This window comes from Euphorbia lathyris, chromosome 2 (assembly GCF_963576675.1).
Source record: "Euphorbia lathyris chromosome 2, ddEupLath1.1, whole genome shotgun sequence".
Taxonomy (NCBI): domain Eukaryota; kingdom Viridiplantae; phylum Streptophyta; class Magnoliopsida; order Malpighiales; family Euphorbiaceae; genus Euphorbia; species Euphorbia lathyris.
Genome location: NC_088911.1, coordinates 10,535,809 through 10,551,169, shown reverse-complemented (window position 1 = coordinate 10,551,169; position 15,361 = coordinate 10,535,809). Strand labels below are relative to the sequence as shown.

General features: G+C 32.5%; 1 protein-coding gene across 1 annotated transcript; it reads left to right on the top strand.

Moving 5' to 3' along the window:
• LOC136216580 (small ribosomal subunit protein mS80 (rPPR6)-like) lies at positions 1–5,595 on the top strand. The gene is made up of 2 exons (XM_066003122.1): positions 1–2,111; positions 4,927–5,595. Exons 1-2 carry the CDS (start codon positions 170–172, stop codon positions 4,989–4,991), a joined length of 2,007 nt encoding a protein of 668 aa, XP_065859194.1. The 5' UTR covers positions 1–169; the 3' UTR covers positions 4,992–5,595.
• Positions 5,596–15,361: the final 9,766 nt, after the last annotated feature.

The following is a 15,361-nucleotide window of genomic DNA, read 5'->3' as shown; positions in this document are numbered from 1 at the left end:
TCCCAAACAAGGGTTTCTATCAACCCTTACTAACCCTTCCCTTACTAACCCCTCTAAACCCTCCATCCAATCAAGCCGTAAAGGGCGGATCAATTCTATATAAGCGTATTTGAAACAAACAATCCGGAAAGTGGGATAGCTTGGGTGCGTCAGTGTTTGGTTCAAACCCATGTGGAGATCCATTGCTGCGAAATCGCACATACAGAGAGAGATGTGGAGATCCATTGCTGCGAAATCGCACATACAGAGACATGTAGCGAAGAACTTGGGTGCAATCAGAAACTTAAAAGAGGTATCAAGTTCTCACACCCTATCTCAATCTTCATTTCAATATCATCTCTCCAAATCTGTTTCCTCTGAATCCCTACTTCCGCATCAAAAACATAGATTTCTATCAAACTCCTCTGTGAACCCTAGTGGAGGTGAAATAGAGCATAGCTTGTTAGATTCTAGTCCTAATGGTGATAATGATTCTCAGTTTCACCAATTTGCCCCTGTAAACGATTTCTATGCTGTTGATGATAGTGGTATCCAATTATGGAATTTCGAAACCAAGGATGATTTGGAAGGGCTGCCGGAGCAATTTTCAGAGGATTTGAGTGAGTATGCCGATGTTGACAAGGGGGAAATTGTTGTTACTGGCATCGAGTCTGCTGGCATGTCAATTGATTTAGTTGGGGAAGGTGATCTCCAGATTCCTGCGGAAGGAGAAGAAGAGGGGAAAGTTTATGAGATAGATGCGGAAAAGTTAGAGGAGCTGTTGTCTTTGTTGCAGAGCAGAACTGATGGGTCGTTAGAGTCGAATCTGGATAGCATGAATCTGGATTTACATGAGGAATTAGTGCTGAAAGTGCTTGAAACCCCTCTTGTTTTAGGGGATAATTTGATTAGGTTTTTAAAGTGGGCGATTAAGAAGTCAGATATTAGTGTGACTACCAGTTTAGTTGATGCACTTGTTAGGGCTATATGTAGCGATCTTAAGAAGAAAAACGCGTATGTGCTGTGGGATTTAGTTAGCGAGATTGCTCAGAAGGATACTTCTGTGGTGAATTCGGACATTCTTAATCAGTTAATAGCTACATTATCAAAATTGGGTAAAGGGAAGGCAGCTCTGGAAGTTTTCGACAAGTTTGGGGAATTCGGGTGTGTACCGGATTCAGATACGTTCTATTATACAATTGAAGCACTTTGTAGGCGATCTATTTTTGACTCCGCCTCATCAGTTTGTTTGAAAATGCTCGATGCACAAGCCTTACCGGACAGTCAGAATGTCGGTAAAATCATCTGCTGGCTATCTAAAGGGGGCAAGGCAAATGATGCTCATATGGTGTACCTATTGGCAAAAGAGAAGAACAAGTATCCACCGCGTTCTGCAGTCAATTTTTTGATTAGTTTGCTTTGTCAGAAGAATGAAACTGTCAAATTAGCTGTAGAGATGTTAGATGATATCTCAGTAGAGTCACGAAAGTATGCTATCAATCCCTTTTCATCCGTTGTTCGTGGTTTGTGTAGGATCAAAGATTTTGATACAGCTAAAATGTTACTTTCTAAGATGATTGATGAAGGTCCACCTCCAGGAAATGCTGTTTTCAATTCCATTATTAATGGCTATTCCAAAAGCGGAGACATGAAAGAGGCCTTAGAGATGAAAAAATTGATGCAGAGCAGGGGTTTAAAACCGGATCTTTTCGCTTATACCGTCATTATGAGTGGTTATGTAAGTGGTGGTCAGATGGAGGAGGCATGTAAAGTATTTTCAGAAGCCAAAAAGATGCATTCTAAACTAACGCCTGTGACGTACCATACACTTATTCGGGGGTATTGCAAACTGGAACAGTTCGACAAAGCATTGGATTTGTTAGCAGAGATGAAGAATTTCGGGGTTCGACCTAATGTGGATGAGTACAATAAGTTGATCCAATCTCTTTGCTTAAAGGGTCTAGATTGGGAAAAGGCAGAGAAGCTATTGGAGAAAATGAAGGAGGATGGTTTGCATCTTAGTGGGATCACGAAAGGCCTTATCCGAGCAGTGAAGGAGCTCGAAGAGGAGGGGCTAGAGAAAGGCATAGGGATAGGGACAGAGACAGAAGACGTGACAGTCATAGATACAGGTTGAACATTTATCTACATATGGTTGCTGTGTTTCATCAAATTATTTTGTTGTCAAGTAGATTTATTTGTCAATACATTAATATCCTGAATACTTTATGAGAGACTACACATGGCATATATATGGCAATAGAAATAGAATAGGAGTGGTCTTTAATAGTTATAAACATTGCAACTAGGAAGAACGGGATTGGAAAACTATTCTATTATATACATGATTGGAGTCTTGATGTGCATTTATTGGGATAATGATCAAATTTGACTCTTAACTTTTCTCAAGAAGTGCAGATTTAGCCTAATGTATGAAATTGTGCAAATTTAATCCCAACGTTTCCAAGCAAGATCAATTTTAGCCCTACATTACCGAAATTTTGAAACAAGTTTGTCTATAAACTGAAGTAGTTTCATACATGTTTATTTGGTTATTTGTAACTATATTAGTAACACATTTAAACATTTTAGACACTTGGACAAAAAAATTATGATCAGATCAACTTATATGCGACAAACTTAGTTGTTAGCATTTTAACAAGTTTTTTTTTGTAATTTTGTTAGCAACATATTAAATATCTTAGACATAATTGATATTTGGAAGGATCAATGTGACATTTAAATAACAGTAAAACAACTTTTTTAGATTTTTGGTAATGTAGGACTAAATCTTATCTTGCTTGGAAACCTTTAAATTTGAACCATTTTGCACGTTAGGGCTAAATTTGCAGTTTACTGAAAATGTTAGTCAAATTTGGCCCTTATTCCTTATTTATTCGTAGGTTTGTTAGTACTTTAGTGAAATTTTCTTTTGAATAAATTCTTCTTTTCGCGTATGAGATCTGCCATTACCTTTTGAATTCATTGGTGTGAGTAAAACTCACTAGTTTTGTCCATAGTCCGGTGCAAAGTCATGATGGAAGCTGTTATAACATTTCATTGGAGGAAGAGAATTTATGTCGCTGACACGACTTGATTTCACGGTTTCGTATGATGGTTCATGTTAGCCGACCCCGAATCATTTCGGGACTAAGGCTGTGTTGTTGTTTGTTTGTTTGTATAGTTATCAAATGACATATTTCACTCATGGCATTTAAGGCCATTGATGGTTCAAACAGCTTCCTATATAGATATCATATGATCTTGCCAGGTTTCTCTGTACTGACAGTGTGCAGCGAGAAGTATGATGGATCAGACATTTACGATAGCCGTGGTTTCTGTTATTGGTTTCTTTTTGGTGTTGAATTGGTTCTTTAATGTTTTTTTATGCCATTTGCTCTGATTTTCTCCTTTGACTTAGTCGAATCACATGTTCATCGCCTGTTTGTGTTAGCCACTGTCTAGGGCGCAAATGAGCTGAGCCGCTCACGAGCGGTAAGCTGCTCGGCATTTGGCTCGATAAAAGCTCGACCGTGTTCGGCTCGGTGTATAAACAAGCAGAGCTTGAGCACTGGAAACTTGTAGGTTTATTTATACTTCACCGAAATTTTCTTCTAAATAAATTCTTCTTTTCATGTATCTGCTCGTACCTTTTGAATTCATCGGTGTGAATAAAACTCACTGGCTTTGTCCATAGTAAAATCATGATGGAAGTTGTGATAACAAGTCATTCATATGTATGGTTATCAAATGACATATTTCACTCATGGCATTTAAAGCCATTGATGGTTCAAACAGCTTCCTATATAGATATCATATGATCCTGCCAGGTTTCTCTGTACTGACAGTGTGCAGCGAGAAGTATGATGGATCAGACATTCATGATAGCCGTAGTTTCTGGTTATTGATTTCTTTTTTAGCATTGAATTGGTTCTTTAGTGTTTTTTATGCCATTTCCTCTGATTTTCTCCTTTGACTTGGTCGAATCACATGTTTCATTGCCTGTTTGTTGAAGCCAGTCTCTAGGGTTGTAAATGAGCTTCGCCGCTCATGAGCGAAGTTCAGCTCGATAAAAGGTTGACCGTGAGTACGCCGAAACTAGGCTCGAAAGCTCGCGAGCAGGCTTAATTATAGGTCCATGACAAGCTCGATTTTAATGTTCATGAACATGTTTGTGAGCAAGGTTCATACGATTATGATAGCTGTTGTTTCAAGTTATTGATTTCTTTTTGGTGTTGAATTGGTTCTTATGCCATTTGTTTTGATTTTCTCCTTTGACTTAGTCGAATCACATGTTTCATTGCCTGTTTGTGGAAGCCAATAGGGTTGTAAATGAGCCAGAGCCGCTCATCGCTCGGTTTATGAACGAGTAGAGCTTGAGCACTTCGAAACTTGGCTCAAAAGCTAGACAGAAGGCTCAATTATAGGTCCATGAACAAACTGGATTATAATGTTCATGAACACGCTCGAGAGTAAGCTTGGTTCGATTTTTTTTTGTAATAATATTTTTATAAAGGGGAATTGTAAAACAATGTAGATTTGTGTAAACTTTAGTTTTATAGGTTTCAAAACTGTGTAGTTTTGTGTTAAAGAAATTTTAAATGAACATAAGCAATGAGTTCGCAAACGAAGTTCATGAACAAAATTAATGAGCTGCTCGCGAGCAAAGCTTGTAAACAAGCTCACGAACAGGATGTTGAGCTCAAGCTCGTCAATTTTATAACAATCTGAACATGAGCAGGCCAAAATTTAGCTCGGATCGTCTCGATTGCACGCTTCGTCTCTGATTTGGGATAAGCGTGGCTGTTGAGTTGCATTTTCTCAAGTTTTATATCTATTTGAAGGGCGTCTGTCTAGCCAATATGGAGTTGAAGCTTTTAGTGGGTTTTCTTTGCTGACTTTTTAGACAAAAGAGAGCTAATGTTCTTGTTTTCCATCTTAACACAGGGATTGTGACTATGATAGAGACTATGACCGAGACTATGATAGGGACAAGGATCGCTATCGCGTAAGAGAAGAGAAGGATTATGGTCGCGAAAGAGAACGAGATAGAGAGAGGGAAGGTAGGGAAGGTAGGGAACGTGAGAGACGAGACAGAGACCGTGGAAGACGGAGGAGTTATTCAAGGAGTAGAAGTAGGAGTAGGGATCGGAAGAGACACGAACACAGCAACAGTCCTAGAAGTCGTGGTGGAGACGGAGCAGCAGAAGAAGAGCCGAAGAAGAAGAAAGAGAAGAAAAAGAAGAAGGATAATGGTACAGATGATCCAGATCCAGAAATTGCAGAAGCAAATAGGCTGCTGCGTGCATCTCTTGGTCTTAAACCTTTGAAATGATGAATTTTACTTGTGACTGGTACTGATTAGTGCATGGTAAGAAGTTTGCGTAGTCCTCTCCAAGTAGTCACCGTGTGTTAAAAAGAAAATGTCGGATGCAGAAAATAGGTGCCACGTTCTGTCTCATGTCCAAGTAGTCACCGCGTGTTAAAAAGAAAATGTCTTAGAAACTTTTGAAAGTTCATGTCCAAGTAGTCACCACGTGTTACAAATGTTTCACTGATGCTAAAGGTTAATTTCTACTTCACTGCAATGAAATCGAGCTAATTTTCTCCCCGTAATTGCGCAAACTTCAAGCTCGTAAACATACGAAAAGCTCTCATTTCTGGTTAATAATTTATTTTACAAAGACATTTGCTATGCATACTACAGAAACATATATTGATCAGAACTTTTTTACACATATAAACAGTCCCTAATCCCTACCGAAAAACCTTAAAAGCATTACAACTAGAATCGAACAAAACCGAGTTTCATAAACGTATATATATATACTCCTTGTCCACCATTCTTGGCCTGTTTTTTCTTCACAAAAGGCGCATTTTTCTGCTAATGCGGGTTGTATTTACAGTGTATTTACAGCATTCACTTCAGCAGCTACACAACGAAAAGGTCAAGGTTAGAAACTATGGGAAAATGAAAACGAAAACGAAAGAAGTGAAGTTTTAATCATTAATACCTCTCTCAAATCTCTACGCGGTTGGAGCAGCTGACGATCATTTTGAAATGACGGAGTAAACTGAATCTTTCATTGTATTACAACATTGATTATATTACATTGCATTACATCGTACCAAACGAGGTGCTTATGAGGTCTAAAAGCATTACAACTAGAATCGAACAAAATCGAGTTTCATAAACGTACATATATACTCCTAGTCCACCATTCTTCACTTATTTTTTTTTTTTCAAAAAAGGCGCACTCATCTGCTGTTAATGCGGATTGTATTTACAACATTCGTTTCTGCAGCTACACAGCGAGCGGAAACTAAAACGAAAAGAAGTGAAGTTTTAATCATTAATACCTCTCTAAAGTCTCTACGCGGTTGGAGTAGCTGACGATCATTTTGAAATGACAGAATAAACTGAATCTTTCATCGTATCCACAAAATTGAAATAAGCATGTCTCCAAGCCTTTTTCGCTATCAAAGTTCCACAAACAACCCAAAAACCCACCACGATCCCCGGTGCCAGGCCGGAGTAGAACCATATCATATCCATCCAATTGTCGTCGTCATCATCGTCATCATCCTTATTCACATTGGCATCATTCGGAGTGGAACAGCTTTTTGACAATGGGAAACCACAAAGTCCGGGGTTACCCTTGTAAATCGACGGGTTGTCGAAGGTTAGAAATTGGTTAGCTGACGGAATAGGCCCCGAAAGGTTATTGTTCGATAAGCTTAAGTAGCTCAAGGCAGTCATATATGTCATGCTCGGAGGAATGGAGCCGGAAAGTTCATTGCTTGACAGATCAAGAGATTCTAAAAGTTTGAGATTTCCGATACTTTCTGGTATTTTTCCGCTCAATTGATTCCCTGATAGATTGAGAACTCCCAAGTATGACAATTTCGTAATGCCGTCCGATATCTCTCCTTGCAGATCATTTCCTAACAGAATTGCATTTTTTAAGTCTTTATCGGCCACATTCTGACAACATGAACTCAAATGCAAAATTTCGCAAACCACAAAATTGCATTTTGAAAAAAAAAATACTGTAAGTATCTATCTGTAAATCCGCGAAACTATGTAGCATCTACTTGTAATTAACCCTTACAACTAGACCTTGGGAGGTCATGGGTTCGAATCACATCCGGATCTGGTGGGGATTTTTCTTTCTTCTTTAATGTAAGCTCATTGTCCGCAAAAAATTTTTAAAGAAAAAAAACCCTTACAACTAGGCACAAATATCATTTGCATTTATTTCTAGATGGCTTATTCTTTCTAGGGTTAATTTCAAATATAACTCATGTGGTTTCAAATTTTGGCAAATAAATACCTGTGGTTTGATTTCAAGCAAATAAATACATGTGGTACACTCCACTTTTCAAATAAATTATTGTGGTTTGCTTTTTTTTATAAATAGGTACTTGTGGTGTGAATATTTTACAAATAGATACCCGTGGTTTGGATGTTTTTTCAATAACAAACCATAAACAAACGCTTAATTTAGGCAAATACCTGTGTCTTCACTGTTTCCGTATTTTTGAAAAACGGAGCATACCACAGGTATTTATTTGCTCAAAATCAAAACACGTGTATTTATTTGCCAAAACTTGAAACCACAAGGTTTATATTTGAAATTAACCCTTCTTTCTAAATGGCAAGTCAACTGTAATATTTCAATTATTGATTACAGTGAATAGACATGCATTATCCATTTTGCTGTGTTAACAAACTTTGAATTATATACACAGAAAAATAACAAAATAAACCATATAGTTTAGTCAATTTATAAAAACAGTCTACGTAATTTAAAAATTCATAAACAAAGATTTATACTTTTTATAGTTTACAAACTCAAACATTCCGTCAAAATTGCAGTATAGCTAGGGGTGTCAATGTGCCTCAATAGTTCGCAAACTATTCCAGCTCGACTCTATAAGGATCGGCTCGAACACTAACGAGCATGAGCCCGAACTTGCTCAGGTTCGTTTCGAAAGCTCGCAAATAGACTTGATTATTTTTAATTAATATATATTTCATTATATATATATATATATATATATATATAGGAGAGGGCTCTTGTGAGAACTCACCTTAGGTGAGAACCACCCAAAACTACGTAGTTTTGGGTAAGGAAATTTTAAAAAAATGCTACTGCTTACTAGGGGGTTCGAACCTAGAACCTATTCATCTATACTCCATGTTGTTTACTACTGAGCCAATTGTCTTTCTTGTGTACTATGTGTCGCGCTGCTTAATATATTACGACCCTTTTAGCTTCCATTGTTTAATATTTGATGCATGCACTTATTAATATCAATTAAATGTGCATAATAATAAATTATTAATAAAAAAAGAAATATGCATAATAATGAATTATTAATAGAAAAAAAAATGCAAAAACATGCTCTAATTTCTTATTTATTTAATTCCTCTATATTTTTGTAATTTATATTTTAAAATGTTAAGGACAATGTTCTAAATATTGTTACATATATTCTAAACTTTATAATTTGTGTTCTAAAAATTAAGTATAATGTTTAAAAAAATAGTAAATATATGGACTATTTTTACATTTGTTCTATAATATAATTTATAACACTCATATTCTAAATAACATAATGTATGTTCTAAAAAACATAACGCATGTTCTAAAGTTTATATTTTGTGTTCCAAAAATTAAGTATAATGTTCTAAAAAAATCAGTAGATATCTCGATCGGTTTTTCATTTGTTCTATAATATAATTTATAACTCATGTTCGAAAAAACATAACACGTGTTCTAAAAAACATAACGTATGTTCTAAAAAATATGTCGTACGTTCTAAACTTCATAGTTCGTGTTTTAAAAGTTAAAATATATGTTCTAACGTTTGTTTTAAAAAATATATAGTTTGTGTTCCAAAAATTAAGTATAATGTTCTAAAAAAATCAGTAGATATTTCGATCGTTTTTTCACTTGTTCTATAATATAATTTATAACTCATGTTCGAAAAAACATAACACGTGTTCTAAAAAACATAACGTATATTCTAAAAAATATGTCGTACGTTCTAACTTCATAGTTCGTGTTTTAAAAGTTAAAATATATGTTATAACGTATGTTTTAAAAAATATATAGTTTGTGTTCTAAAAATTAAGTATAATGTTCTAAAAAATCAGTAGATATCTGGATCGTTTTTTCATTTGTTCTATAATCTAATTTATAACTCATGTTCGAAAAAACATAACACATGTTCTAAAAAACATAACGTATGTTCTAAAAAATATGTCGTACGTTCTAAACTTCATAGTTCGTGTTTTAAAAGTTAAAATATATGTCACAACGTATGTTTTAAAAAATATATTTTCCTATGTAACATAAATTACAAAAATATAAAGGAATTAAATAAATAAGAAATTAGAGCATGTTCTTGGATTTTTTTTTATTAATAATTCATTATTATGCAAATTTCTCTTTTTTTCTATTAATAATTCATTATTATACATATTTCCTTTTTTCTATTAATAATTTATTATTATGCACATTTAATCGATATTAATAAGTGCATGTGCACTTATTAATATCGATTAAATGTGCATAATAATAAATTATGAATAGAAAAAAAAATGTGCATAATAATGAATTATTAATAGAACAAAAAATCCAAAAACATGCTCCAATTTTTTATTTATTTAATTCCTCTATATTTTTTGTAATTTATGTTTTTAAATGTTAAGGACGATGTTCTAAATATTGTTACATACGTTCTAACCTTTATAATTTGTGTTCTAAAAATTAAGTATAATGTTTTAAAAAAATCAGTAAATATATGGACCATTTTTACATTTGTTCTATAATATAATTTATAACTCATATTCTAAATAACATAACGTATGTTCTAAAGTTTATAGTTTGTGTTCTAAAAATTAAGTATAATGTTCTAAAAAAATCAGTAGATATCTGGATCATTTTTGCATTTGTTCTATAATATAATTTATAACTAATGTTCGAAAACACATGACGCATGTTCTAAAAAATATAACGTATGTTCTAAAAAATATGTCGTATGTTCTAAACTTCATAGTTCGTGTTTTAAAAGTTAAAATATATGTTCTAACGTATGTTTAAAAAAATATATTTTCTTATATAAATAAAATATTAACATGAAATTTTATTAAAATATATAATATATTTTTACTTAAAAAATATTATATGGACCATTTTTGCATTTGTTCTATAATATAATTTATAACTCATATTCTAAATAACATAGCGTATGTTCTAAAGTTTATAGTTTGTGTTCTAAAAATTAAGTATAATGTTCTAAAAAAATTAGTAGATATCTGGATCATTTTTGCATTTGTTCTATAATATAATTTATAACTCATGTTCGAAAAAACATAACGCATGTTCTAAAAAATATAACGTATGTTCTAAAAAATATGTCGTATGTTCTAAACTTCATAGTTCGTGTTTTAAAAGTTAAAATATATGTTCTAACGTATGTTTAAAAAAATATATTTTCTTATATAAATAAAATATTAATATTAAATTTTATTAAAATATATAATATATTTTTATTTAAAAAATATAGTATTGGAGTTTTTTTTAGCATCAGATGCACTTAATAATATATAAATAAGAATTGCATAACGAACAAACTAAAGCAAACGTATTTTTATTTAAAAATTATAGTATTAGATTTTTTTAGCATCAAAAGCACTTAATAATATATAAATAAAAGAATTGTATAATGAACAAACTAAAGCAAGTGTATTTTTATTTAAAAAATATAGTATTGGATTTTTTTTAGTATCAGAGCCACTTAATAATATAAATAAAGGAATTATACAATGAACAAACTAAATAAGTGGCCCAGCGGTAGATGGTGTGCGTGTGTCTCTTTTTCTATGCCCTAGTCCCAGGTTTGAATTCCTCTACCCTCATTTTCTTATTTAATCTTTAATTAAAAGCACCAAAACTACGTCGTTTCATCTAGTTCTCACCTATCAAAGTGTCCTCATCTAAGGGAGGGTTCTCACTTGATCCCTCCCCTATATATTTGTTTCAAATTTTTCTTTTATTAATTATTATTAGTTTTCATCACAATTCACAACTCACATAAGATTTAACTCTTAAAAAAATGACACAAAAAACTTAGACCTTTGAGTCTTTGGGCCTGTTTGGTTCAGCTGTTAGCTAATAGCTGTTGCGGTTGCTGTTAGCTGTTTGCAGTTGCTGTAAGCTGTTAGCTGTTGTTGTTAGCTGTTTGTTATTAGCTGTTTAATTACTAGTGTTTGGTAAAATTATATTGAACTGTTGTTGTTCGGATTTAAAATGTCTAAAATGGACATGTTTTAAATTAATCAACGATGAAATTATAAAAGGGAAAATATGAAACAATACCCATAAAATTGCTTTTGGCTGCTAACATTAGGGTTATAATTGCACCATTTTAGATGTTAAGGGTAAAATTCCTTCTAGCTACAAATGTTAGGGGTATTTTTACACTTTATCCTATTATAAAATAAAAAAATGTGTTACACAAATTAATAAAAATAATCTATATAAAAAATAAAAAATTTATTGAACGCAATAAAACTTTGTTCTTCCGGTAATTATATTGTAGAAATATAAATAATGTTAAAGAATAAACATATTTTATGAAAATAAGAATGATAATTTTGTCAATAACATATAACTACAAACATCTGTTTGTGAAAAGCTCCAAATATGAGCTTTTCGTGAAACGCTGCAGTTTTCAGAGAAAATGCTAAACACTGCGGTTATGTAAACCTAATCAAACGCTATATTTCCTGCGGTTTGGAGTGAAACGCTAAACGCTCTTCCGAAAAGCTGAAACAAACACCCTGTTTATCTAGAAAATTAGATTTTGATAAGAGACAAAATACATTATAAACTTTAATATATATTTCATTGTTTAATATTTTTGGTGAGTACCATCTACTATTCTTGAATCTCGGTCATAAGGCTTTTTTTTGGTCTCATGCGCTACTTATTCTATACACATATGATGCATTTTGTTAAATCTTGTAAGAAGCTTGATAAAAGCTCGGTCAGATTCGGTCAAAGCTCAGTTCGTGAAGGCTCAGTTTGAAATATTAACAAGTCCGAGTCGGCTCGTTTACACCTCTATGTATGGCTTCGAGCAATTAAAAAAAATGGACTTTGCAAATTACCTCACATATAAAGTCTGATTTTACAAATTAACTAAACTATAATTATAGTTTCACTGAAAGATTACCTCATTTAACTACAAACTTCACAAACCATAGAACTGTATTAATAAATCTGTCAAATCACAAAATTTATTTTTGTATTTTTTAGAAAGATTTTACTTTCCCTTATTATTATTAATAAATCAAGCTTGTCCAAAAAGCTTGATTGGCCCTCTGAATTTTCAAAGTGTCTCAATGACCCTCTGAACTTGCATAAAATGTTCAGTTAGCCTCCTGAACTTGCGTAAAATGTAATCAATTGATCATTCAGTTACAAAAAAGTAAGTTAATTGCGAAAAATATTGCACGCGTCTTAAAAAAATCAAAACAATCAAGATCGGGGTAAAGCGGTTGTAATATTAGAGAATACAAGATTTATAGTTGAGCAAGTAATAACTTCATTTTTACTCTATTCTTGAATTATGTAATAACATTCTAAGATACGTGGAATATATGTACCGCATTTAACTTTGCAACTGAGTAATCAATTGATTACATTTTACGCAAGTTTAGGGAGCTAACTGAACATTTTATGCAAGTTTATAAGCTATTGGGACAATTTGAAAGTTCAAGAGACAAATCAAGTTTTTTTTGAACAAATTCAGGGGTCAAATGATATATTAAGCCCAGAAAATATCTATGAATATTGCATTAATGGGTAGATATCATCATGCATCAACCAACTCAACTAACTTAATGAATGGTCTTTAAGCCATCAGTGTTGTAGAAGCTAGGGTGAGATCTGTTTAATGCAAATTGAAAATCGCTATAATGGTACAATTCGATTCGGTCCTTAAAAAATTCAATCCAATTTTCATCTTTTTATTCATATTTGGTCCCATCTAAAAATCTCTAAGATCCGTTTTTTATCAATGTTATCAGAACCAGACCGGACATCAAACCAGATTTATAGAGGAGTCACATGTCACTTATCGGCCGGATGACTCGGATTAATCAGATCGAATGATGAAATAAATAATATTTAAATAAATATATAATTTAAAATTATTTTTCTAAATTATATATATCCAAAACAAATTATAAACATATTTTTGGTTTGTTATTTTCTTTTTTGGGTAAATTTCAAATAAAACCTCTGTGGTTTCACTGATTTTCAGATAAAGGACTGTGATTTAGTTTTTTTTTCAAAGTAAGGACTCAGGTTTTCAACTTTAGCAAAATAAAGACTTTTTCGATTGATACTACTAAAATCACACTTGACGACTTTAAAAATGACATATTTTAAGAACTACTAATATTCTAAGCAACTTTAATTCTTCAAATTTTTTATTTTGAGATTATTTAGATGATGTTTGATAAAGAGAAAGAAAGTTAATGTTTAGAGAGAGAAAGTTCTAAAAAATATGATTTTCGAAAATAAAAATTGTAGCTCCATAGAAAATATGACATTGAACAACTTTAATTCTTGAAAATTTTCATTTTCAGATTGTTAAAGATGGTTTTAATAGCATTAATCCAAGAAATCCTTGTTTTATTAAAAGTGCGAAACTTCAATCCTCGTTTTGACAAAAAGTAAACCACAGTCCTTTATCTAGAAATTAGTGAAACTACAACGGTTTTATTTGAAATTTACCTTTTTTTTTGTCAACTTGAGGCTTAAATATATAATAGATAAATAAAGTTTAGAATAATCTGAAATATGTGAACATATTCTATGCTATGAGATCTTTTTAACTATATATTTTAAACTCAAAACGGACAAGTGATGAATAAGAAATTGATGCTCAAAGTGAATCACTTCAAATATTTTGAAGAGGATAAAAAAAAAAATAAACTTCCACATGCAAAATGGGTGTGCAGTCGAAATACAATCAGATTAAGGATGCACACCCACGATGTGATCAACGCGAATACCGCACCAAAATAGGACTCTTAAACCGGCCTAAATGTTTTTTTTTACATACAAAACCGGCCTAATTATTTTTTTTCTTCAATAAATTTTTTTCCTTCAGTTTAATTTTTGTTTACTTTTTTTTTTAATTTAATAAGATAATTTTTTTAATAAACGTTCAAATAACCCGGAGTTGCACTGGTTCAACCCCACCCCTTAACAAACCAAACTACCTCAGACTAGACTCTTAATCGGTTTCCGGTCTGGCCGGCCAATCCAGTCTGATTTTTATAATATTAGTTTTTATTCATATTTGATATCCAATCCAAGAATTTCTAAGATCTGTTTTTATTCATATTCGGTCTGATTCAAGAATCTCTAGGATTCGTGTTCAGTGCTTAGACCTAAACAATAAAAGGAAATCTCCAGTACATTAATATATTTAAATGGAGACATATATAAGACATTCCTTAAATTTAAATTAAGAAAAGGTAACATCCGTAGTAGACACCGTGTAGTTGTCTTGTAGCAGCCTATAGTTGACAAATATGCTTACAATCAGGAGCGGAGATAGAGGGGCCTAAAGGGGTCTAGGCCCCCGACCACCAAAACCACCCCTAACATTGTGGTTTCGGTCCCCGACTGTCAGAACTAATCCTATTATAGATGATTTCGACTCCTGTTTTCAACAAATTAAGATTTGTGATGGTTAATTAACTCTTTGAGTTTGTATTTAATTACAAAATTCAACTTGGTTAATATATAATAAGCGATAAAAATGACTCAATCTTACTTTTGAAGTTCAAATCTAGGTTAATTTTGAGAAATTTTACAGTGATGCGTAAAAATTGATCCTAGACACTTAGATAATAACATGTATATATACGCAAAAAAAAAAAATTGAACGAGTTCGATTTAGCAAAAATAAATAAATTACAGACGCACGTGTAAAATTAGCCCCTTCAACGAACCAATCTTGTATTCACGACTACTTACATTTATTACATCTCTAATGAAAGTCAATGCCAAAATTCTGTTCAGGACTCCATGGAGAAAAAATTAACAGTTCAATTCAATTTTTTTTATCTTTTTACTCTGGTATTTGATTTAGTTTAAAAATCTCCAAGTACCGCATTCAACTCTAATACGGAAACGGACACCGGTAAACGTTATGTCTAAAAAACAGCAATGAAAATGGAAAAGAAACAGACACGATACACGGAAGCGTTAATGGAGAAGAGTTTATATGCAACATAGAGGTATAAAGACGTTTAAAGAGAAATCTCCATAACTGTACCTAATAAAAA

Bases quoted from the DNA above. Each gene is read 5' to 3' on its own strand.
- LOC136216580 (XM_066003122.1), top strand. From the start codon at position 170: ATGTGGAGATCCATTGCTGCGAAATCGCACATACAGAGAGAGATGTGG. The intron at 2,112-4,926 runs GTTGAACATTTA...ATCTTAACACAG, and splicing joins CGTGACAGTCATAGATACAG to GGATTGTGACTATGATAGAG.